General features: G+C 48.3%; 1 protein-coding gene and 1 pseudogene across 3 annotated transcripts; both read left to right on the top strand.

The window, feature by feature from the left end:
- The first annotated feature begins 426 nt into the window (after positions 1–426).
- Positions 427–23,270, top strand: IL27RA (interleukin 27 receptor subunit alpha). Of its 3 annotated transcripts, none has more exons than XM_066347433.1 (14): positions 427–663; positions 1,092–1,209; positions 4,425–4,582; positions 4,712–4,824; positions 7,250–7,409; positions 7,509–7,582; positions 11,444–11,627; positions 11,726–11,914; positions 15,072–15,173; positions 15,246–15,404; positions 21,601–21,726; positions 22,117–22,210; positions 22,384–22,477; positions 22,589–23,270. In XM_066347433.1, exons 1-14 carry the CDS (start codon positions 564–566, stop codon positions 22,805–22,807), a joined length of 1,890 nt encoding a protein of 629 aa, XP_066203530.1. In that variant the 5' UTR covers positions 427–563; the 3' UTR covers positions 22,808–23,270. The 3 variants fall into 3 exon arrangements, with proteins under 3 accessions (XP_066203530.1, XP_066203523.1, XP_066203539.1); XM_066347426.1 differs by having other exon boundaries at positions 4,667–4,824; XM_066347442.1 differs by lacking the exons at positions 427–663; positions 4,425–4,582 and having other exon boundaries at positions 1,120–1,209; positions 4,667–4,824.
- Positions 9,839–10,149, top strand: LOC136389240 (ATP synthase subunit g, mitochondrial pseudogene; annotated as a pseudogene).
- Positions 23,271–23,383: the final 113 nt, after the last annotated feature.

Genomic DNA, 23,383 nt, shown 5'->3' with positions numbered 1-23,383 from the left:
TGAAGATGAAGAAACCCTTGCCAAAACTGTGACTCTCTCCTGCCCCAACTATAGCCACTGTCCTGGTCAGCCCAAATGATGCCCTTGCTCCAGCTCGGCCTTAGCCCACTCTCTTCCCCCTGCTTTCCAGCCCCTCTCCCTCCAACCCCACCTGCTGGGATTCTAAGACTGTGGACCCCAGGGCTGGTGTTGAGAACACTAGGTTCCCTTCATATCCTGGAGTGAGAGGCTAGGTAGAGGTACATATCAGAGCCAGCTCCAACCCCACCCAATAAGTTTCAGAGGACTCCGAAGCTTGTGTGTGTTGTTGGTAGAGCTCAGTTTCGGGGGAGCTAAGCCGAGCCCTCAACTCCCTCCCCCAGACGCTTCATTACGCACTCCCTCCCCTGGGGACTTTCCGTCGCGGGGAAGGGGTGGGGACCCAATGCAAGGTGCGGAGGCAGCTGGGAGGGGTGGCCTGGCTTCCCGTCACCTCTCCAGCGCTGGGTCGGGAGAGTAACGCGCGCTGTGCGTCCGCCGGGACCCAGCAGGGCCCAGGGGGACTGGGGCGCGCGGGGGGCGCCATGACGGGAGCCGAGGCTGCCTCCTGCCGGCTGCTGCCAAAGCCAAAGCTCGCGCTGCTGCCTCTGCTGTTGCTGCTGTTCCACCCGACAAGTCCCCAGGGTGAGTTCTGGAGCGAGCTTGTGTCCGGCGCTCTGCCGCGCGCTCACGCTTAAAGCGCAAGTCCTCCAGGGCGAACCTCAAGTTCGCAGAACGAGTGACAGAGGTCCGGACGCCCCCCTGCTCCTCCCTAGCCAGGGACAGGGCAAAGAAAAGAGTGGGGAATGGGAGGTAGGGGGTGGAAGTCACAGCCTAGCGGAGGGTGTGGGGCTCTTGGGGAGGTAACAGGATGTGGCTAACAGAGGGAGGGGAGGAGTTATGCCCGAAGCCTGGGTAGAGGTGCCCAGCGCCCCCTTCCTGCTCCTTACTTCCGTTAGGGACCCCACCACCCTCCACGATTTTCAGAAGTTAGGGAAAGTTCAGGTTCTGGGCTGTGCAGGCAGCTGGGAGAATTGAGCCCCTTCCCTCCTACCCTCCCACCTCCTTTCCAGACAAACCCGGGCCCCTGCAGTGCTATGCTGTTGGACCATTAGGCGACTTGAACTGTTCGTGGGAGCCTGTTGGGGACCTAGGAGCCCCCTCCACGCTGCACCTCCAGAGTCAGAAGTAGTGAGTACAGTGGGGTGGCTTGGGGAAACAAGCTACACTCCAAAGGTCCCCATCTTTTCTGGTTGAGAGGAGTCAGGAGTTCCCCCACACACACACACACACTCTCAAGCCCTCTAATAATTCCAAATTGCCTTCTCATTTCCTTGCTTCTTCACGACCCTGGACCAGTCAGTTCCCCTCTCTGAGACGCCTTTGCTCCTCTGTCAAATGATGATAATAAATGAAACCTGCTTAATAGGGATGGTTCTGAGGATCCAATGAGTGAGGCATCTGGCAAAGAGCAAATGCTTAATAATTATAAGCTGTTTTTATTCCTGTGTGGTCCTAGGCAAGTAGCTTAACCACTCTGAGCATATGAAAAGATCATTTCATCTGGTATTGGAGATGCGGTAATGGGAAGGATAAACAGAAAGCCTAGTCCTTCCTGGGGTCCACAGTTGGAGGGGCAACTGCCATTCCTTCCTGATGAATCACACCTGGAAACTCAAAGTCATTTCAAATTTGGCTAAGGGAAGAGTAAAAGGGGCATTGAAAAGTGGAAGCAGGGGTTGGAGGCTGGCTTTTGAAAAAACAAATTTATTGATTTTAGAGAGAGAGAGAAGAAGGGATAATGAGAGAAACATTGATTTGTTATTCCACTTATTTCTGCATTCATTCGTTGATCCTTGTATGTGCCCTGACCAAGATTGAAACTGCAACCTTGGCATATCAGGATGATGCTTTAACCAACTGAACTACCCCTCCAGGGCTAAAGCATTTTTTTTTTTTTTTTTTTTTTTTTTTTTTTTTTTAGTGGTGGCAAAATACACATAAAATTTATCATTTTTTTTTCCTCAACCATTTTAAAGTGTACAGGTCGGTGTCATTAGGTACATTCACACTACTGTGCCACCAACACCAGCATTTATCTCCAGAAAGGAGGCCTAGTTTTAATTGGTAGAGGCTGGGGGGAGTCAGAGAGGTTCTCCCCCCTTTCCTTTCCTTTTCTTTTCTTTTCTTTTTTCTTACAGAGACAGAGAATCAGAGAGAGGGATAGATAGGGACAGACAGGAACGGAGAGAGATGAGAAGCATCAATCATTAGTTTTTTGTTGTGACACCTTAGTTGTTCATTGATTGCTTTCTCATATGTGCCTTGACTGTGGGCCTTCAGCAGACCGAGTAACCCCTTGCTCAAGCCAGCGCCTTGGGTCCAAACTGGTGAGCCTTGCTCAACCCAGATGAGCCCGCGCTCAAGCTGGCAACCTCGGGGTCTTGAACCTGCGTCTTCCACATCCCAGTCCGACGCTCTATCCACTGAGCAACCGCCTGGTCAGGCCCCCCTTTTCTTAGTGAAGTGAAATTCACATAACAAAATTCACCATTTTAATGTGAACAATTCAATGGCTTTAGTATGTTCACAATACTGTGCAACCACCATCTCTCTAGTTCCAAAATTTTTCCATCACCCCAGAAGGAAGTCCCACCCTCATTAGCAGTCACTCCCCATTCTCCCTCCTTCAGCCCCTGGCAACCAGTCTGCTTTTTGTCTCTGTGGATTTGCCTGTTCTGGACATTTCTTATCAATGGAATCATATACAATGTGTCTTTTGTGTCTGCTTTCTCTGAGGATAATGTTTACAAAGGTCATCAACATTTAGCACATATCAGAACTTCATTCCTCTTTCTTTTTTTTTTTTCATTCCTCTTTCTTAATAGCCGAGTAATATTCCATTGTATGGATGGACCACATTTTGTTCATCCATCCCTCTTTTGATGGACATTTGCATTGTTTCCACCCTTTGGTGATTGTGACTAGTGCTAGTATGAATATGTGTGTACAAGTTATTGAGCCCCTGGGTTTAATTTTCTTGGTATGTGCCTAGGAGTGGAATTGCTGGGTCATATGGCAATTCTGTATTTAACTTTTCAAGGAACCACCAAATTTTTCAACAGCAGTTGCAACCTTTTACGTTCCCACCAGCAATGTATGAGGGCTCAATTTCTCCACATCTTCACCAACACTTGTGTTTTTATTGTTTTTATGAAGGCCTTGTTTTGAGCCTTTGAAATCCAATCCTTGGGAACTCCCTCAGCTCCTCTCTCTTTCACCCGCATCTGATCCATCAGTAAACCTTTTTGGCCCCACCTTCAATGTTATCCAGAATCCGGCATTCCCCACTTCCTCAGCACCCACGCTGACTCAGCTCCCATCATTGCTGGCCTACTTGGTGCACTCACTTCCTCCCTGGGCTCAGATTTCCACACTCAACTCCACAGTCTCTTCTCTGCCATGACATCCAGAGGGCACCTGTGAACATCTGAGTCAGGGTATGTTCCTCCTCTGCTCATAGCCTTTCAGGGCTCCTACCTCACTCAGGGTAGAAGCCAGTTCTCCCTGTGGCCCACCAGGACCTGTACAATCTGCTTGTCACCTCCCTGCTCTCACCTCCTTCCACTCTCCTACTCTCAACTCCTCTGCAGCCACACAGGCCTCCTCCTTGCTCTTCCTCAAGTACACCAGGCAGTTGACCCCAGGGTCTTTGCACTGGCTGTTCTCTTTTCTTAAAATGCTCTTCCCCAGGTACTTCATGGCTCTACCCTCATGTCCTTCAGGCCTTTATTCAAATGTCTCCTCATCTCAGAGATCTTTCCTGACTACCCTCCCTAAATTAGCACTGTTGCTCCTCACCACATCATTATACTGTATCCTCTTCATCCTGCTTGATTGTTCTTTATATTGCTTATACCACCATCAATTATATATTTATGTTTCTCATCTGCCTCCTTCACTGGAACACCAGCTCCAGAGAGCGGGTCCTTTCCTGCTTTAGTCATAGTGCTATCTTCAGCTTCTGCCACAGGACCTGGCACAACATATATTTGCTGAATGAATAGTTGCATAGACATAAATGTGCACATACATAGTAGGTGCTCAATAAATAAAATGACCAATGTTCATATAACATGTGTTGTGCACCCAATGGTGTTATAAACACATTCCATTTCTTATCACACTGGTTCACTCCTCTATTCAGCCCTTTCAGTGGGTACTTTTATTGTCCTCATTTTGTAGATAAGGAAACTGAGGAACAGAGACATTAAGTTGCTTGCTCAAGGTCACACGGCTCTAAAACAGCGGAGCTGGGGTTTAAAACCAGGCAGAGCAGTTATTATTATGGCTTGGGTCCAGCCCTATGTACACCTCCCCCCCAATTCCTGCATCTCTCCTCACAGTCATTCCAACAGAACCTGGACTGTGGCAGTCCCCACCGGGCAGAGCTGGGTGACCATCTCACGGGAACAGTTCACCACATCTGATGAACTACTTGTCTGGGGGACCAAGGAAGGCCAGCCTCTCTGGCCCCCAGTCTTCGTGAACCTGGAGACACGAAGTAACAGGCAGGAGGGAGGTGCTATTTGGGGGGGGGGGCGTCCTTGAGGCCCCAGCTCAATGCATCCTGGCCTCTTCTCCTCAGTGAAGCCACAAGCCCCTCAACTGGACCCTGATGTGGACTTTTCAGAGGATGACCCTCAGGAGGCCATTGTCCAGTGGTCCCCACCTACATGGCCACCCCATAAGGTCCTGGTCTGCCAGTTCTACTACCGAAGATGCCAGCAGATGGCCTGGACCCTGGTGAGTGTCAAAGGTGCTTTCACTCCACCCTATTCAGGGCATCATCCCCAAATCAGAGATCAAGTCCAGAGCACATATCTCACCTGCCCCTGGAGTCTGTCTGCATCCCACACAAAAGACCTGTACATGCCTGACCAGGCGGTGGTGAGGTGATAGAGAGCATTGGACTGGGACATAGAGGACCCAGGTTCAAAACCCTGAGGTTGCCAGATTGAGCGTGGGCTCACCAGCTTGAGCATGGGGTCGCTGGCTTGAGCGTGGGATCTTAGACACGACCACCTGGTTGTTGGCTTGAGCCCAAAGATCGTTGGCTTGAAGCCCAAGGTTGCTGGCTTGAACAAGGGGTCAATCGCTCTGCTATAGCCCCCCGGTCAAGGCACATATGAGAAAGCAATCAATGAACAACTAAGGTGCTGCAATGAAGAATTGATGCTTCTCATCTCTCTCCCTTCCTGTCTGTCTGTCCCTGTCTGTCCCTTTCTCTGTCTCTCTATCTCACACACAAAAAAAGACCTGTATATGTATAGTCTTCAACTAAAAAATCACTCCCCCCCCAAAATCTCTATATTCCATGCAGTCCCAATCTAAATTCCACTTGGAATTTTTAAGAAACAATAAATTTGTTGTAATATTTTTATAAATAAAAAAAGCACTCCAATAGCTTATGTTCCTAAAATAAGAATAACAGCACTTAGCATCATTTTACAAATGAGGGGCAGGGCCTGGTTCTCAGCAAACACTCAAAAAGAAGTAATAAAAGCAGCCTGACCTGTGGTGGTGCAGTGGATAAACCGTTGACCTGGAACACTGAAGCTGTTGGTTCAAAACCCTGGGCTTGCCTGGTCAAGGCACATACGAGAAGCAACTACTACAAGTTGATGCTTCCCGTGCCTCCCCCTGCCTTTCTCTCTCTCTGTCTATTTGCTCTCTCTAAAATCAATAAATAAAACTTAAAAAAAAAAAGCAGCTGACATTTCTGACACCTGCCCATCAGGTTCTAGGCTAAGCAATCAGCATGGATTATCTTGATAAGTCCCCCTAGCCTCCCTACATAACAGATGTTTTTTTTTCCCCTTCAGTGAGAAGTGGGGAGGCAGATTAACAGACTCCTGCATGCACCCTGATTGGATGCATCTTGCAGCCCCTATCTGGGACTGATGCTCTGCCCATCTGGGGCCATGCTAGCAACTCAGCTATTTTTAGCGCCTGAGGCAGAGGCTCCATGGAACCATCCTTAGCGCCCAGGGCCAATGTGTTCAAACTAATTGAGCCATGGCTATGGGAGAGGAAGAAAGAGAGAGAGAAGGGGGACAGAGAGGGATGGAGATGCAGATGATCACCTCTCCTGTGTGCCTTGACCAGGAATCGAACCCGGGACATCCACATGCCAGGCTGACACCCTACCACTGAGCCAGCCAGCCAGAGCCATAACAGATTATTTTAAGATGAACCTTAGAGAGATTAAGCAACTTTCCCAAGCTCACACAGCAAGAAAGTGGAAGACAACCCCAGGGCAGCAGGTACCCCAGAAGGAATTGGAGGACCTGCCCATTCATTATTGGAGCACACCCCAGAAGCTCTATTTACTATTTCCATTCATATCTCATTGGCCAGAACATAGTCACATGGTCTTAGCTCACTGCAAAGGAGGCTGGGAAATGTAGTCTATTGTTCATAGCCATGCCCCCAACTGATACTCAGAGGTTATATTTCCAAAGGAAGAAGGGGAGAATGGATATTGGGAGTAACCAACTGTATCAACCACAGCTTTTGATACAAAACACCATAATGCTGAACAGAGTTGTAATTGTGGTTATTCGTGCAAATTCAGAGCAATGCTGAGATGCAGACTTTGGAATCTGACTGCCTGGGTATGAATCCTAGCTCCAGTACTCACCTTGTCACCTTCAGCAAGTCATTTCCTCTTTCTGGACCTCAGTTTTCCCTACCTGTAAAATAAGAATAATAATAGAACTTACCACCTACTGCCATATCTGGCATATAGGGCCCAATTATAAAACTAAAAATCCAATGTCTTGGGAATCAGAGGTGGATTAAGGTCGGTTGAGGCCCTGGGAGCAGAAGAAAATATTAGGCCCCTTAAAAAAGAGAGACAGGGAAAATAAAAATACATGTTAACCATATTTTTAAATAAATAAAAAATATTGTGTACTATTAATGTTAAAATTGCACATATGAAACCAAACTTGGTGTCATTAGAAAAAAAGTGTCAAGTTGGGGTTTTGCGGGGCCTTTCAGAAGTCGGGGCCCAGGGCGTGCACCCAGTGCGCCCGCCGTTAAATCCACCTCTGTTGGGAACCCTCTTTCCCAGGCAAAGCAGGATAGTTGGCCACCCTGATGACATAAGATCCAAGTACTGTCAACTCAGCTCTCAGCCTCATTGCTCTCTACTGTCTCTCCCCAGCTGGAACCAGAACTGAACTCTATACCCCTGACCCCTGTTGAGATCCAGGACCTAGAGCTAGCCACTGGCTATGAGGTGTCTGGCCGCTGCCGAATGGAGCAAGAAGAGCATCTATGGGGCGAGTGGAGCCCCATTCTGTCCTTCCAGACACTGCCCTCTGGTAAGGATCTTCTGGCTTATCCCTGTGCCTCTGTCCCCCTTCCTGGAAGTCTGTCCAGTCATGCTCCTTTCATTTGTGCTCTTTCCTCATCCTTGTCAGCTCCAAAAGATGTATGGATATCAGGGGACGTCTGTGGGACACGAGATGGACAAAAATCCCTGCTTCTGTGGAAAGTGAGTTGTGGGGACCAGTTATATTTCTCTGCACATATCAGGAAACCACCAAATAACAATGATATAAACAAGACAGAGGTTACTGCACTGTCCTCTTGAGATTGCTTCAAGACTTAAAGGGAGGGAATGCTCAGAAAGGTCCTGGCACAGGGCTGGGCCCAGAGCACGCCTCTACCATCTGAGAGCATGGAGCTGAGATATAAACATAGATGCATGTGTTCTAGACAGGGGAGTCAGCAGGTACAAAGTTTTTGAAGCAAGACTAGGCCTAGCTCCACAAAAGTGTGCTAAGGGCTTGGACACTAAAATCAAAAGGGCATCATGAGATGACAGACAAAGGTACAACAATCCTCATTGATCTAAATTTGTTGAGTACCTACCATGTTCTAGGCATTATTAGGCCCTGGCTCACAGTAAATATGGCAAGGAACAAAATAACAGGGCCCATATCTTCTTAAGCTACATGATCTGATACCATTAATTTTAACCATTAAATAACACTTACAGAGCTTTTAATATCTACCAGGCCCTAGTCTACACTCTTATTTATATTAACTAACTTAAAGATGAGAAAAATGAGAGACAGGAACATTGCCCTAAACCACACAACTAGTAAGTGGCAGAGCTGAGATCACTGTCTTTCAAACAGAAATTCACAGCCTCAGTGGCTTGTATAACACTACTTTGTAATGCCCCTTTACTATGCTGAAATAATATCTAGATATAATCATGTATACACATGTTAAAAAAAAAAAAAATATATATATATATATATAATACAGTGTTCTACTTGTAACATTCAGTAGAAAATAAAGGGGAAATAAAGTTCTATGTAATGGCAAAAAATTTAGTTCACCAGGATAACATAAGAATACTAAATCCGCCTGACCAGGCGGTGGCGCAGTGGATAGAGTGTTGGACTGGGATGAGGAGGACCCAGGTTCGAGACCCCGAGGTTGCCAGTTTGAGCACAGGCTCATCTGCCTTGAGCAAAAAGCTCGTCAGCTTGGACCCAAGGTCACTGGCTCAAGCAAGGGGTTACTCGGTCTGCTGAAGGCCCGCGGACAAGGCACATATGAGAAAGCAATCAATGAACAACTAAGGTTGTCACAACGAAAAACTGATGATTGATGCTTCTCATCTCTCTCCATTCCTGTCTGTCTGTCCCTCTCTCTAAAAAAAAAAAAAAAAAAAAAGAACAAAAAAACCCCCCCAAAAAACAAAACAAAAAAAAGAATACTAAATCCATATATACTTAATAACTTGACTTTAAAGTACATAAACTAAAAGTTAACAGAACTATTGGAGAAATGTATGAATTCACAACCTTTGTGGAAGATTTTAACACACCACTCCTAGTAATTTTATAACAAACAGATGGAAAATAAGTCAATATATAGAATATTTGAACATGTGATTAACAAACAATCTAATGAACTCACATAAAAACCTCAGAACAGTGGCCATGGCCGGTTGGCTCAGTGGATACAGCATCAGCCTGGCATGTAGATGTCCTTATCAGGCACACATGAGAAGCAACCATCTGTTTCTCTTCCCCTCCTTCTCCCCTGTCTTTCTCTCTTCCTTTCTTGCAGCCAGTGGTTCAGTTGGTTCATGCATTGGCCCCTGGTGCTGAGGATAGCTAGGTTGATTTGAGCATCGGCCTCAGGCTAGGGTTGCTGGGTGGATCCCGGTTGGGGCACATGTGGGAGTCTATCTCCCTCTCTCACTTTAAAACAACAACAGCCCTGGCCGGTTGGCTTAGCCATAGAGTGTCAGTATGGTGTGTGGAAGTCCTGGATTTGATTCCTGGTCAGGGCACACAGGAGAAGTGACCATCTGCTTTCTCTCTCTCTCTCTCTCTCTTCTCCTGCAGTCATGGTTCAAATGGCTCAAGCAAAGTTGGCTCCAGGTGCTGAGGATGGGCTCCATGATCTCACCTCAGACGCTAAAATAGCTTGGTTGCTGAGCAATGTAGCAAGTCCCAGATGGGCAGAGCATCGCCCGATAGAAGGCTTGCCAGGTGGATTCCCATTGGGGCACTAGAGGCAGTCTGTCTTTCTGCCTCCTTGTCTCCCACATAATAAAATCAACAACAACCAAAGCTCAGAACTTGCATTCTTTCTAATATATAAACAGGACATTTACCAAAATCAACCACATGTCATGCTATAGAGACAATTTCCAGGGACTAAAAAGGAGTGAGGTGATGCAAGGCACGCTAAACAATTCTCTGATCAACTTCCATCCTAACCCATGGCCCAATTTGTCCATAATCTCGTGTAGAAGGCCCCTGCACTGGTAAACACTGCTGTGACTTACTTAAAGCCTGATTGGCCATATTTGAGCGCTATTCCAAGGTTGAGCTGATTCTTCCAGCCCCTGCTGAGATCCTTATTATTATTCAGAGCTTGAAAAAAAATAGTCAGTAGTGCTTAAACTGGTAGCTTCAAACAGCTCAAAGTAAAGGAAGCTCTACTGAATGGTTTGGTCTCATTGAGGTGTGGATGTGGTTTCACACTGGTGAGATCATAGGCAAGCCTGGTGTCACTAACTACAATGTTTGAAGACCAGTCTTTCACATCTGTTTCTTTTTGGTTTATTATTTGAATGTTCTTGGACCATAAATTTACAGAATGATATTTGAATTTAAAAAAAAGAAAAAATATGTCAAAAAGAAATTCTCTGATCAAAACATAGATCATGCTGGGAATTGATAATAAAAACTGCAAGGAAGTCCCCATATGTTCTGAATATTTAAAATTTCAGTAAATATTAAAACCAGACCCCTGAATGTTTGGTTCTAGGAACAATTAAAATGATTAGACAGGTTTTTCATCTACAAAAGTTTCCAGTGGGGATGACATTTAAAAGTCATAAGGGACATGGGCAGTTTTTTTGTTTCTAGGACAGTGTGGCATCTCTGACTCTTGCCCATCAAATATCAATCATTGATCATTGAGGCAACCAAAAATTCCCACAGATTTCCCCAAATTCCCCTGGAGGGCATCATCCTCTTTACTATATATAACCACTCCTCTCTACAAGAACGGGGATTCTGAAATCCTTACAAGCTTCACAGGACACAGAGTAGGATGAGACGAGTGAAGCAGAGTTTTACTTATGCAGGGTCAGATCCTGTTTTTACTTAAAATCTTGTTATTTTGTTCGTTATGAGTGTGGGGTTTTTTTTGCATTAATTTTTTTTTTTCTGAAGTTGGAAACGGGAGGCAGTCAGACAGACTCCCGCATGCACCCGACCGGGATCCACCTGGCACGCCCACCAGGGGGCGATGCTCAGCCCATCTGGGGCATTGCTCTGTTGCGACCAGAGCCATTCTAGCGCCTGAGGCAGAGGCCATGGAGCCATCCTCAACGCCTGGGCCAACTTTGCTCCAATGGAGCCTCGGCTGTGGGAGGGGAAGAGAGAGACAGAGAAGAAGGAAAGGAGGAGGGGTGGAGAAGCAGATGGGCGCTTCTCCTGTGTGCCCTGGCCGGGAATCGAACCCGGGACTCCTGCATGCCAGGCTGACGCTTTACCACTGAGCCAACCGGCCAGGGCTGCATTAATTTTGATTGATTAAAATATAACTCATCTTGATTACTGGATTTTTTATATCCTCCTCCTTAAATTTTGCACGCAAGGTAGGTGCCTCACTCACCTCACCCTAGCCCTGACTGTGGCACTGTATTCTAACCCCACCTCTGCCATTAAGCCCCTCTGAGACTTAGTTTCCTCATCTGTAAAGTGGAACCAACAAAAATATTTCACTGACTGGTTTGTCAGGTGACCTCACTGAGACACATAGTAGGTATCTGTTAAATGGGAGATATTAACCCCTTTTTTCCCTTATCCCTCAGGCTCCGGGGCACTGTGTGCAGGTGAGCTATAGAGTCTGGTTCCAGGTTAAAGGTCAGGAGCTGATCCCCCGGGAGACTCCCTGCTGCAGCTCCTCCCTCCCAACTCAGACGGAGTGGGTTGCAGTGTCTGCTGTCAACGCCACAAGCTGGGAGCCTCTCACCAACCTTTCTTTAGTCTGCTTGGGTAAGAGGCTGTGAACTTCCTCCACTCAGTGCCCTGGAAGTGCTCAAGAGAGGGCCTTCTGAGTGGGCAGCTGAGATTTCTCTTCCCCCACCCTCTAGGTTCAGGCTCTGCCCCTCATAGTGTGGTGATCAGCAGCATTGCTGGGAGCACAGAGCTACAGGTCACCTGGCAACAGGGGTCCAGGGAGCTGCAGGAGCATGTCGTGGATTGGGCTCAAGATGGGGAGCCCCTGGAGAACCTCAACTGGGTCCGGCTTCCCCCTGGGAACCTCAGTGCTCTGTTGCCAGGTAAGCCCCCCCCCCCAATATACCTGGACTCCTATTCCAGCTGTTGGAGAACAGGCTGATGCGTGGGTATGCAGAAAAGTGTTTTTTGTGTGTATGTTTGGGTTTTTTTTTGTGTTTTTTTTTACAGAGACAGAGAGTCAGAGAGAGGGACAGATAGGGAAAGACAGACAGGAATGGAGAGAGATGAGAAGAATCAATCATCAGTTTTTCATTGCGACACCTTAGTTGTTCATTGATTGCTTTCTCATATGTGCCTTGACTGCGGGCCTTCAGCAGACCGAGTAACCCCTTGCTTGAGCCAGCGACCTTGGGTCCAAGCTGGTGAGCTTTGCTCAAATCAGATGAGCCGGCGTTCAAGCTGGTGACCTCGGGGTCTCAAACCTGGGTCCTCCGCATCCCAGTCTGACGCTCTATCCACTGCGCCACTGCCTGGTCAGGCCAGAAAAATGTTATGATGAAAATATTATTAATTCATTGACCATACACTGTGCCAGGCTCTGTTCTAGACACTGGTACACAGTAATGGCAGCTGATGTCTATTGGCATTTACCAAAGCATTAAATCATTCAAACTTCCTTATAAAATAGGTTTCTGTTGCTGCTATGCTCAATTTACATATGTCAAGAAAGGCCCAGGGTAGTTAAACAACTTGCCGGAGGCCTCACAGCAAATAGGTGTTAGAACCAGAGTTTAAGTGACAGAGTCAGGCTCCTGAAGCCAAACCTTCAGTTGTCACTCCACTCTTCCTCTCAGCAGCATCCCCAGCCTCATGGAGCCAACATCCTTGTGGAGACAGCAGCCAGTGAAACAAAAATAAATATCTATAATGTAATTAGGGCAAATAAATCCTTGTAAGGGGAAGGAGGAAAAGTTGCTATTTTAGAAAGAAAGGATAGGAAAGGCCTCGCTGGGAAAGTGGCATTTGAGTAAAGGCCTAAAGGAGGTGATAAAGGGAGCTATGAGGATGTCTGAGGGGAAAGCGAGAGAGAACGGACAGTTCAAAGGCCCAAGGCAGGAATGTATTTGACGTGTTAAGAGTGAGTAAGGCCTGACCTGTGGTGGCGCAGTGGCTAAAGCATCGACCAGGAACGCTAAGGTCGCTGGTTCAAAACCCTGGGCTTGCCTGGTCAAGGCACATATGGGAGTTGATGCTTCTTGCTCCCCCCCTCCCATCTCTTTCTCCTCTCTAAAATGAATAAATAAAATCTTTAAAAAAAAAAAAAAGAGTGAGTAAGGGGCCCTGGCCGGTTGGCTCAGTGGTAGAGCGTCGGCCTGGCGTTCAGAAGTCCCGGGTTCGATTCCCGGCCAGGGCACACAGGAGAAGCGCCCATCTGCTTCTCCACCCCTCCCCCTCTCCTTCCTCTCTGTCTCTCTCTTCCTCTCCCGCAGCCGAGGCTCCATTGGAGCAAAGATGGCACGGGCGCTGGGGATGGCTCCTTGGCCTCTGCCCCAGGCGCTAGAGTGGCTCTGGTCGCAACACAGCGACGCCCCGGATGGGCAGAGCATCGCCCCCTGGTGGGCAGAGCGTCGCCCCCTGGTGGGCGTGCCAGGTGGATCCCGGTCGGGCGCATGCGGGAATCTGTCTGACTGTCTCTCCCCGTTTCCAGCTTCAGAAAAATACAAAAAAAAAAAAAAAAGAGTGAGTAAGGAAGCCAGTATTTCAGGAGTGGAATGAGTGAGGAGGAGAATGGGAGGATGTGAGGCCAGGGAGATAATGGGGCAGAGTGTGCAGGGCCTTATTGGCACAGGGAGGACTTGCCTTTTTTTCTGAGTGAGGTGGGAGCCACAGAGGATTTTGAACAGAGCAGGGAGGTGCCCTGAGTCAGGTGCACACAGGTACCTTCTGGCTGCTGGGGGCAAGGGGAGGAACAGACTGGGTTGTGAAGGTGGCAGGGTGGTGTGGTTTGGAAGCTGAGAGAAGGAACTGTACTGGTCCAGGCCGGAGAAGATGAGGGGCTGGAACAGGTGGCGACTGAGGAAATGAGAGAAGCAGACTGGTTCTGATTGGGGGGTCATGGAGCAGAATTTTGGGGACCCATTTGATATGTTTGCATCTGAGAGGCTTATCCAAGTGGAATTGTCCAGGCCACTGTCAATGCTCAGGTCTTGGGCTCAGCTATTAATTCTGGGCTAGGGCTTGACCCTGGAGAGTTCTTCTTTGAGGTTAAGAACTTGGGAGCCTGACCAGGCGGTGGCGCAGTGGATAGAGCATCAGACTGGGATACAGAGGACCCAGGTTCGAGACCCCGGGGTCGCCGGCTTGAGCGTGGGCTCATCTGGTTTGAGCAAAAATTCCACCAGCTTGAGCCCAAGGTCGCTGACTCCAGCAAGGGGTTACTCGGTCTGCTGAAGGCCCGCGGTCAAGGCACATATGAGAAAGCAATCAATGAACAACTAAGGTGTTGCAACGCGCAATGAAAAACTAATGATTGATACTTCTCATCTCTCCGTTCCTGTCTGTCTGTCCCTGTCTATCCCTCTCTCTTAAAAAAAAAAAAAAAAAAAAAAAAAAAAAAAAAAAAAAGAACTTGGGAAAGCATGAGATGGTGTTTGGTGAAAAAAGTAGGACAGAGTCCTGAGGGCCATAAGTATACATGGACAAAAGAAGAAGAGCCGCAATTCTGGAAAATTCCCAGTTGGGGAGAGCCATGCGGCAGCAGTTTTGAGGAGACACATCAGGAACCTACCCGTTATAGATGTCATGATCCCCATAGTAGCCCGGTGTTTGACCATCTCCCATGCGTATATCCTGGCCTGAAGCATGTTTCTGGTTCCTGAAGCATTTTGCCTACCTGGGTAGAAGGCTGGTAGTGCGGGGAGTTAAGCAGCTTCAGGTGCAGCCCTGACCCATGGCAAATAAGGGCTAGTGGATAAATACCCCAGCACCCTCTCCGAACGGGAAGGGTCCCAGGCGCGTGCTCTCTGCTGCCTCCCAGAGGTCACCAATAAACTTCCGATGCCCATGTTGGGCTGCTTTTCCGTCGCTGTTTCACTTACCCACTGGCCTTCTGGGGTTACTTCACAGAAAGTGACTTATACTCATATCTGGATCTCAGCAAGTCCTTCTGGAGACCCAAATGAAGGCTTCCATTACGTAGGAAATGAGTATGGGAGGAGCCAACTCAAACTGGTCTTTGTTTCTCCCCGCCCCACCCAGGGAATTTCCAACGAGGGGTCCCTTACCGAATCACAGTGACAGCAGTCTCTCCTGGAGGTTTGAGCCCTGCCCCTTCAGTCTGGAAGTTCAGAGAGGAACTAGGTAAGTGATGGGGCTGGAAGATGGAGGGTCCTGGAACCTGGGCAGACCTTGACCCACTGGCTTTCTCCCCAGCACCTTCAGCGGGGCCGGTGCTTTGGCGACTTCAGGATGCCTCCCCAGGGACCCCCACCATAGTGTGGGGAGAGGTCCCAAGGCGCCAACTTCGGGGCTATCTCACCCACTATACGTTGTGTGCACAGAGTGGAACCAAGCCTCCTGTCTGCATGAATGGTGAGCTTTTCTGCCTCCTGCTCCCAGCCCCACAAGACCTGCCCATCAGTCTTCCTCACCCCTTGTCCTCACTCAGATGGGCCTGTTTGGTCCCCCCTCAGCCCCTGGGAGAACACATGCTGTCATCAGTTCCCTAGTGGACAATAATACTGGTGGCTCTCAATGTAATGGACTGTCATTTGCCTATCAAGAATGAAGACTCAGGCAGTGGCGCAGTGGATAGAGCGTCGGACTGGGATGCGAAGGATCCAGGTTTGAGACTCCGAGGTCGCCAGCTTGAGCATGGGCTCATCTGGTTTGAGCAAAGCTCACCAGCTTGGACTCAATATCGCTGGCTTGAGCAAGGGGTTACTCGGTCTGCTGAAGGCCCACAGTCAAGGCACATATGAGAAAGCAATCAATGAACAACTAAGGTGTCGCAATGAAAAACTGATGATTGATGCATCTCATCTCTCTCCGTTCCTGTCTGTCCCTATCTATCCCTCTCTCTGACTCTCTCTGTTTCTGTAATAATAAAAAAAGATTCCTATCTATTGACATTGAAAGATGCCTGTCATATTTTATTAAGTGAAAAAGATAAAAGGATTCGAAACTCTGTAGGATAGTTCCATTTTTGTAAAATAAAACCAGCACTGAGCAAAGCAGAGGTATAAATATGAAAATAAATTTCCCTCAATGTCTACAGGATTGTAGGATAAATTATGATTTTTATTTCTTTTTCATATCTTTGGGTATTGGCTAAAGTTTTACTCTGGGCACAAATTCCTTTTTCTATTTATTTATTTAAAATTATTTATTTATTTATTTTTTACAGAGACAGAGAGTGAGTCAGAGAGAGGGATAGACAGGGACAGACAGACAGGTACGGAGAGAGACGAGAAGCATCAATCATTAGTTTTTCATTGTGTGTTGCAACACTTTAGTTGTTCATTGATGGTTTTCTCATATGTGCCTTGACTGCGGACCTTCAGCAGACCTTGTAACCCCTTGCTGGAACCAGTGACCTTGGGTTCAAGCTGATGAGCTCTTGCTCAAACCAGATGAGCCCGCGCTCAAGCTGGCGACCTCGGGGTCTCGAACCTGGGCCCTCTGCATCCCAGTCCGATGCTCTATCCACTGCGCCACTGCCTGGTCAGGCTACAAATTCCTTTTTCAAAATATCTTTATTACCCCTTTTATTTTTTTTTTATTATTCATTTTTTTTTAGAGAGGAGAGGAAGAGAGAGACAGGAGAGACAGGGGGAGGAGCTGGAAGCATCAACTCCCATATGTGCCTTGACCAGGCAAGCCCAGGGTTTCGAACTGGCGACCTCAGCATTTCCAGGTTGACGCTTTATCCACTGTGCCACCACAGGTCAGGCACCCCTTTTATTTCTAATTACAAAAATTATCTGTGCTAACAAGATTTTGTAACAATAAAAGCTGACACATATCATCAAGAATATCAGGCCCTGGCCGGTTTGATCAGTGGTAGAGCATCGGCCTGGCATGCAGGAGTCCCGGGTTCAATTCCTGACCAGGGCACACAGGATAAGCGCCCATCTACTTCTCCACCCCTCCCCCTCTCCCTCTCTGTCTCTCTCTTCCCCTCCTGCAGTCAAGGCTCCATTGGAGCAAAGTTGGCCCAGGTGCTGAGGATGGCTCTGTGGCCTCTGCCTCAGGCACTAGAATGGCTCTGGTTGCAACAGAACGACGCCCCAGATGGGCAGAGCGTCACCCCCTGGTGGGCGTGCCGGGTGGATCCCGGTCAGGCGCATGCGGGAGTCTGTCTGACTGCCTCCCCATTTCCAACTTCAGAAAAAAAAAAAAAGAATATCAGTATTTGCCTTGACTGGGTTGCTCAGTGGAAAAGCGTTGACTTGGTGTGCCAGAGGTCATGGATTTGACCCCCACTCCCAGTCAGGGCACGTTGAGAAACACTCAGTGAATACACAACTAAGTGAAACAATGAATTGATGCTTCTCTCTCTGTTTCCCCCTTCCTCTCTCTCTCCCTCTCAAATAAATGAAAAAATTAAATATATAAATAGGGGATATTTAAATATCCCCTAATTCTTGTGAGCAGTATATATATATATTCATTATTTCACTGATACTGATAACACAGTTTCTTTTTTTTTTTTTTAATTTTTTTTTTATTCATTATAGAGAGGAGAGAGAAGGGGGAGAGAGAGAGACAGAGAGGGAGAGAGAGAGGAGAGAGAGAAGGGGGGAGGAGCTGGAAGCATCAACTCCCATATGTGCCTTGCCCAGGCAAGCCCAGGGTTTCGAACCGGCGACCTCAGCATTTCCAGGTCGATGCTTTATGCACTGCGCCACCACAGGTCAGGCTGATAACACAGTTTCCATATTTTTCCATGTGTATGTTAATATAGGTAGCTGGATTTTTGAAGATTTTAAACTTTTTTTTTTTTTTTGTATTTTCCCGAAGTTAGAAGTGGGGAGGCAGTCAGACAGACTCCCACATGCGCCTGACCGGGATCCACCCAGCATGCCCACCAGGGGGTGATGCTCTGCCCATCTGGGGCATTGCTCTGTTGCAACCAGAGCCATTCTAGCGCCTGCAGCAGAGCCCATGGAGCCATGCTCAGCACCCAGTCCAACTTTGCTCCAATGGAGCCTTGACTGCGGGAGGGGTAGAGAGAGACAGAGAGGAAGGGGAGGGGGAAGGGTGGAGAAGCAGATGGGCACTACTCCTGTGTGCCCTGGCCAGGAGTCGAACCCGGGACTTCCACACGCCAGGCTGACACTGTACCACTGAGCCAACCTGCCAGGGCCGTAAGCTTTTTTTAAATTTTTTTTATTTCTCTCTGCTGACCTCAGGCTTCTAGAGGTGAGCACCAGCTGGTGGTTAGAAGCAGGGTGAAACTCCCACAGATGCCTCCCTAGCCCCAACCTGGCATTCTGGACAATGGCACGTAAGCTTTTTATTATAGAAAATTTCAGGCACATACAAGAGTAGGGAGAATATAGCCTGACCAGTGGTGGTACAGTGGATAGAGTGTCAACCTGGGACTCTGAGGTCCCAGGTTTGAAACCCTGAAATCAGTTTAAGTGCAGGCTCACCTTTCTTGAGCACAGGTTCACCAGCTTGAGTGCAGGGTCACCAGCTTGAGTGTGGGATCATAGACATGATCACATGGTCACTGGCTTGAGCAAGGGGTCACTGGCTCAGCTGGAGCCCCCAGGTCAAGGCACATATGAGAAACAATCAATGAACAACTAAGGTGCCACACTATGAGTTGATGCTTCTCATCTTTCTCCCTACCTATCTCTTTGTCTCTGTCTCTCTCAAAAAAAAATAAAGAAAAAGAAAAAAGAAAAGAATAGGGAGAATATAACAAACCCTCTTGTGCCCACCACCCAGCTTCAGCAGTTACCTATATTTTGCCAATCTTGTTTCAGTTTTACTCCCTGCCACTTTTTTTCCTGATCTTTGGTGTCAGTACTTCACATTTGTCCCTAATTGATAAAGTCTACTTTTTTTTTTTTGTATTTTTCCGAAGCTGGAAACGGGGAGAGACAGTCAGACAGACTCCCGCATGCGCCCGACCGGGATCCACCCGGCACGCCCACCAGGGGCGATGCTCTGCCCACCAGGGGGCGATGCTCTGCCCCTCCGGGGCGTCGCTCCGCCGCGACCAGAGCCACTCTAGCACCTGGGGCAGAGGCCATGGAGCCATCCCCAGCGCCCGGGCTATCTTTGCTCCAATGGAGCCTTGGCTGCGGGAGGGGAAGAGAGAGACAGAGAGGAAGGAGAGGGGGAGGGGTGGAGAAGCAGATGGGTGCTTCTCCTGTGTGCCCTGGCCGGGAATCGAACCCGGGACTTCTGCACGCCAGGCCGACGCTCTACCACTGAGCCAACCGGCCAGGGCGATAAAGTCTACTTTTTAACATACTTGCTTTGCCATGATTCTATCTTGCAAACATATATATATATATATATATATATAATGATATATCATTAGGTTAAAAATGGCATTTATTATTATTTTTTATTAAAAATAAAAAAATAATAATATATAATATATTTTATTTTTTTTTATTAAAAAAATTTTTTTTGTATTTTTCTGAAGTTGGAAACGGGGAGACAGTCAGACAGACTCCCACATGCGCCCGACTGGGATCCACCCAGCATGCCCACCAGGGGGCGATGCTCTGCCCATCTGGGGCATCGCTCTGTTGCAACCAGAGCCATTCTAGTGCCTAAGGCAGAGGCTATGGAGCCATGCTCAGCGCCCAGGCCAACTTTGCTCCAATGGAGCTTTGGCTGCGTGAGGGGAAGAGAGAGACAGGGAGGAAGGAGAGGGGGAGGGGCAGAGAAGCAGATGGGCACTTCTCCTGTGTGCCCTGGCCAGGAATTGAACCCGGGACTCCTGCACGCCAGGCTGATGCTCTACCACTGAGCCAACTGGCCAGGGCTATTATTAGATATAGATAGAAAAATATATATATATATAGATAGATACATATTGTTAAATATAGATGTATATTGTTATTATTAAAAGAGGACCATGTTATAGGTTATAGTTTGGCCCCTGAACCTTATGACTGTGATATTTTGCAACTTTCTTTTTTTCACCTGATGAGTTAGCTTGGACATCTTTCTTTGGCAATAGATCTTGATTCCTGTTCATGTCTCCTATAATCCTATAATAAACCAAAAAGCTACTTCCTTTTTTTTGGCTTAAAAACAAAAAAGATCGGCCCTGGCCGGTTGGTTCAGTGGTAGAGCATCAGCCTGGTGTGCAGGAGTCCCGGGTTCAATTCCTGGCCAGGGCACACAGGAGAAGCTTCCATCTGCTTCTCCACCCCTCCCCCTCTCTTTCCTCTCTGTCTCTCTCTTCCCCTCCCGCAGCCAAGACTTCATTGGAGCAAAGTTGGCCCGGACGCTGAGGATGGCTCCATGGCCTCTGCCTCAGGCGCTAGAATGGCTCTGGGTGCAACAGAGCAACGCCTCAGATGGGCAGAGCATTGCCCCGTGGTGGGCGTGTAGGGTGGATCCCGGTTGGGCGCATGCAGGAGTCTGTCTGACTGCCTCCCCGTTTCCAATTTAAGAAAAATACAAAAAGAAAAAAAAAGTAGACAAAAATAACTCTGGAAGGTCCAAATGTCTACCCTGGGTCTAAGGAGTCTCCCTCCACTGGGTTCTGTGCAGATAAGGGATATGATACTCATTTATTCTTTTGTTTATTTAAATCTATATCTTTTTTTTTTTTTTTTTTGACAGAGACAGAGAGAGTCAGAGAGAGGGACAGATAGGGACAGGCAGGAAGGGAGAGAGATGAGAAGCATCAATTCTTCATAGTGGCACCTTAGTTGTTCATTGATTGCATTCTCATATGTACCTTGACCAGGGGGCTACAGCAGAGCGAATGACCCCTTGGGCTTCAAGCCAGTGACCTTTGGGCTTAAGTGACCATATGGTGTCATGTCTGATCCCACACTCAAGCCAGCGACCCCATGCTCAAGCTGGCGAGCCCACGCTCAAGCTGGCGACCTCGGGGTTTCGAACCTGGGTCCTCCACGTCCCAGTCCCATGCTCTATCCACTGCGCCACTGCCTGGTCAGGCTATATCTTTTTTTTTTTTTTTAACAGAGATAGAGAGGGATAGATAGGGACAGACAGATAGGAACGGAGAGAGATGAGAAGCATCAATCATTAGTTTTTCGTTGCGACACCTTAGTTGTTCATTGATTGCTCTCTCATATGTGCCTTGACCGTGGGGCTACAGCAGACTGAGTAACCCCTTGCTTGAGCCAGCGACCTTGGGTCCAAGCTGGTGAGCTTTCCTCAAACCAGATGAGCCTTCGCTGAAGCTGGCGACCACGGGGTCTTGAACCTGGGTCTTCCACATCCCAGTCCGATGCTCTATCCACTGCGCCACCGCCTGGTCAGGCTATATCATTTTTTAATGCTGAGAATACGGCTTTCTAATGGAGGACACACAGGCATAGACAAAGTAAATAATATCGAAGTAGTGTGCCAGATGGTGATAAATGCTTTATAGAGAATGAAGCAGGGAAGACGGGCTGTGAAGGAGGTGTAGTTTTATATGTCATGGGGTGAGAGAAGACCTTTTGTGCATAGACCCGAAGGAGGGAGCCATGTGGATACTGGGGGAGAGTGCCTCAGACAGAAAGGTCCTGAAATAGGACTTGACTGCCTCCCCAAGCTTTCTGTATTTGTCCTTCAGTGAGTGGCAGCACCCAGAACATCACTCTGCCCAACCTTCCCTGGGGTCCCTGTGAGCTGTGGATGATGGCGTCTACCATTGCAGGACAGGGCCCACCGGGCCCCAGCCTTCGGCTTCATCTACCAGGTGGGGGCTGGGGTGGCACTGCCTTAGTAGGGGGTCTGCCTCATTTGAAGGAGATATGCAATGATTCTCTGGGTTCCAGTGACTGGGCAACCTTTTGATTTAGGAGGGTGGTTATTGATGATGCATTTTGATTCTGCTAAATACTACTATGGTTTATCAGGCAATGTGTGTCTCTGACCATTTCACCCACCCCTGACCTTGACCTTTCATCAATTACTGCTCTGTTCACAAGCCCCACTCCCATTCCAAGATTTTCCCCACCCATGACCCCTATTTTCATAAGCCCTACCCATTTACTTGCTTCCCTCACCCAAGCCTGGCACATCAATGAGCCTTACCTGACCCTTCCCTCTCCTGGTGTCTAACTGTTCTTCTGCCTCTTTCCCCTAGATAACACCCTGAAGTTGAAAATTCTGCCAGGTGTCCTTCTCCTGTGGGGCTTGCTCTTGACGGGCTGTGGTGTAAGCCTAGCCACCTTTGGAAGGTGAGGCAGTCAGACATGTGGGTCTCTGTCCAATGGGAAGGGCAGCTGGGCAATAGCTGAGTTTCCATTGTGAGGGGACATCCCAGAGGTCCGTGACATTCCTGGACCCTGCAACCTGGGTATGGGTATCTGGCCACTTAGATTCCCTTCCCTGATTCTTACCCGCTTGCCAGGTGCCTTCACCTGCGACACAAGGTACTGCCCCGTTGGGTCTGGGAGAAGGTCCCTGATCCTGCCAACAGCAGTTCCAGCCAGCGTCACATTGAGGTGAGTGAAAAGACTGGCTTGTTGGAAACCTCGAGGGGGTTGGGACAGTGGGGAGTGGATAGGAATGTTGAGGGAGAATGGGGCCATCATCTCAGCCTCCTTTCTTCCCAGGAGGTGCCCCAGGCCCCACCCCCTGGGGACTTGCCCACCCTGGAAGTGGAAGAAATGGAGCCACTACCAGTTATAGAGCCCCCCCAGGCCTCTTCCCGGCTTGATTCTGGGTATGAGAAACACTTCTTGCCCACACCTGAGGAGCTGGGCTTTCTGGGTCCCCAGACCCCAGGTATTGGCCTGAACCGACCCCAAGCCAGGAGAGGGGTGCTGATTTGACAGCTGAAGACACTGTGAGGCTCAGAGAGGCTGAGCCACTTGCCTGAGGAACCCAGCCAGGAAGAGCTGAGGTTGAAGGACCCCTACAGAGAAGGGCCTGGCCCTATAAGGAATGTATGGATGGATGAGGGAACAAGGGAAATCATAAAATCCAGAGTGGCAGCCACCTCCCCAAATCTGTCCTGCTGCTATAACAGAACTGTAGCTGGGTACACTCCTAGCCTCCCTTGCAGTTAGGTGTGGCCATGCATGGAGTTCTCACCAATGGACTGTGAACAGAAGTGACTTGTGCCAAAGTTGGTACTGGGTGGGGTTCCTTCATATTGTCTTCCCTTTCCTATGAGCTGGAAGATCATTGATGTGCCCATAATTTAGCTTCAGCCAGATCCAAGGGGAGGGGAGGGGCAAGAAATTGAAAGGAACCTGAGTCCCCGAGTGACTGCATAGATCAGAGGCACCCAAAGAAATAAATTTGTTTTTATAGTTACTATAGCTTGAGATCTTTTGTTACAGCAGTTACACCAATACATTCAGTTACTCATAATTTCATGATTCTAGCCAAGTGAAGCCCTTAGT

Source organism: Saccopteryx leptura, chromosome 1 (assembly GCF_036850995.1).
Source record: "Saccopteryx leptura isolate mSacLep1 chromosome 1, mSacLep1_pri_phased_curated, whole genome shotgun sequence".
NCBI classification, from domain to species: Eukaryota; Metazoa; Chordata; class Mammalia; order Chiroptera; family Emballonuridae; genus Saccopteryx; species Saccopteryx leptura.
The sequence above is the reverse complement of the archived record's forward strand: the minus strand, read 5'-3'. Positions and strand labels throughout refer to the sequence as shown.

Excerpts from the sequence above, each read along its gene's own strand:
- IL27RA (XM_066347426.1), top strand. The coding sequence starts at position 564 with ATGACGGGAGCCGAGGCTGCCTCCTGCCGGCTGCTGCCAAAGCCAAAG. Across the intron at positions 4,825-7,249 it reads AGCAGATGGCCTGGACCCTG|CTGGAACCAGAACTGAACTC; the intron begins GTGAGTGTCAAA and ends GTCTCTCCCCAG. Across the intron at positions 11,915-15,071 it reads CCTCAGTGCTCTGTTGCCAG|GGAATTTCCAACGAGGGGTC; the intron begins GTAAGCCCCCCC and ends CGCCCCACCCAG.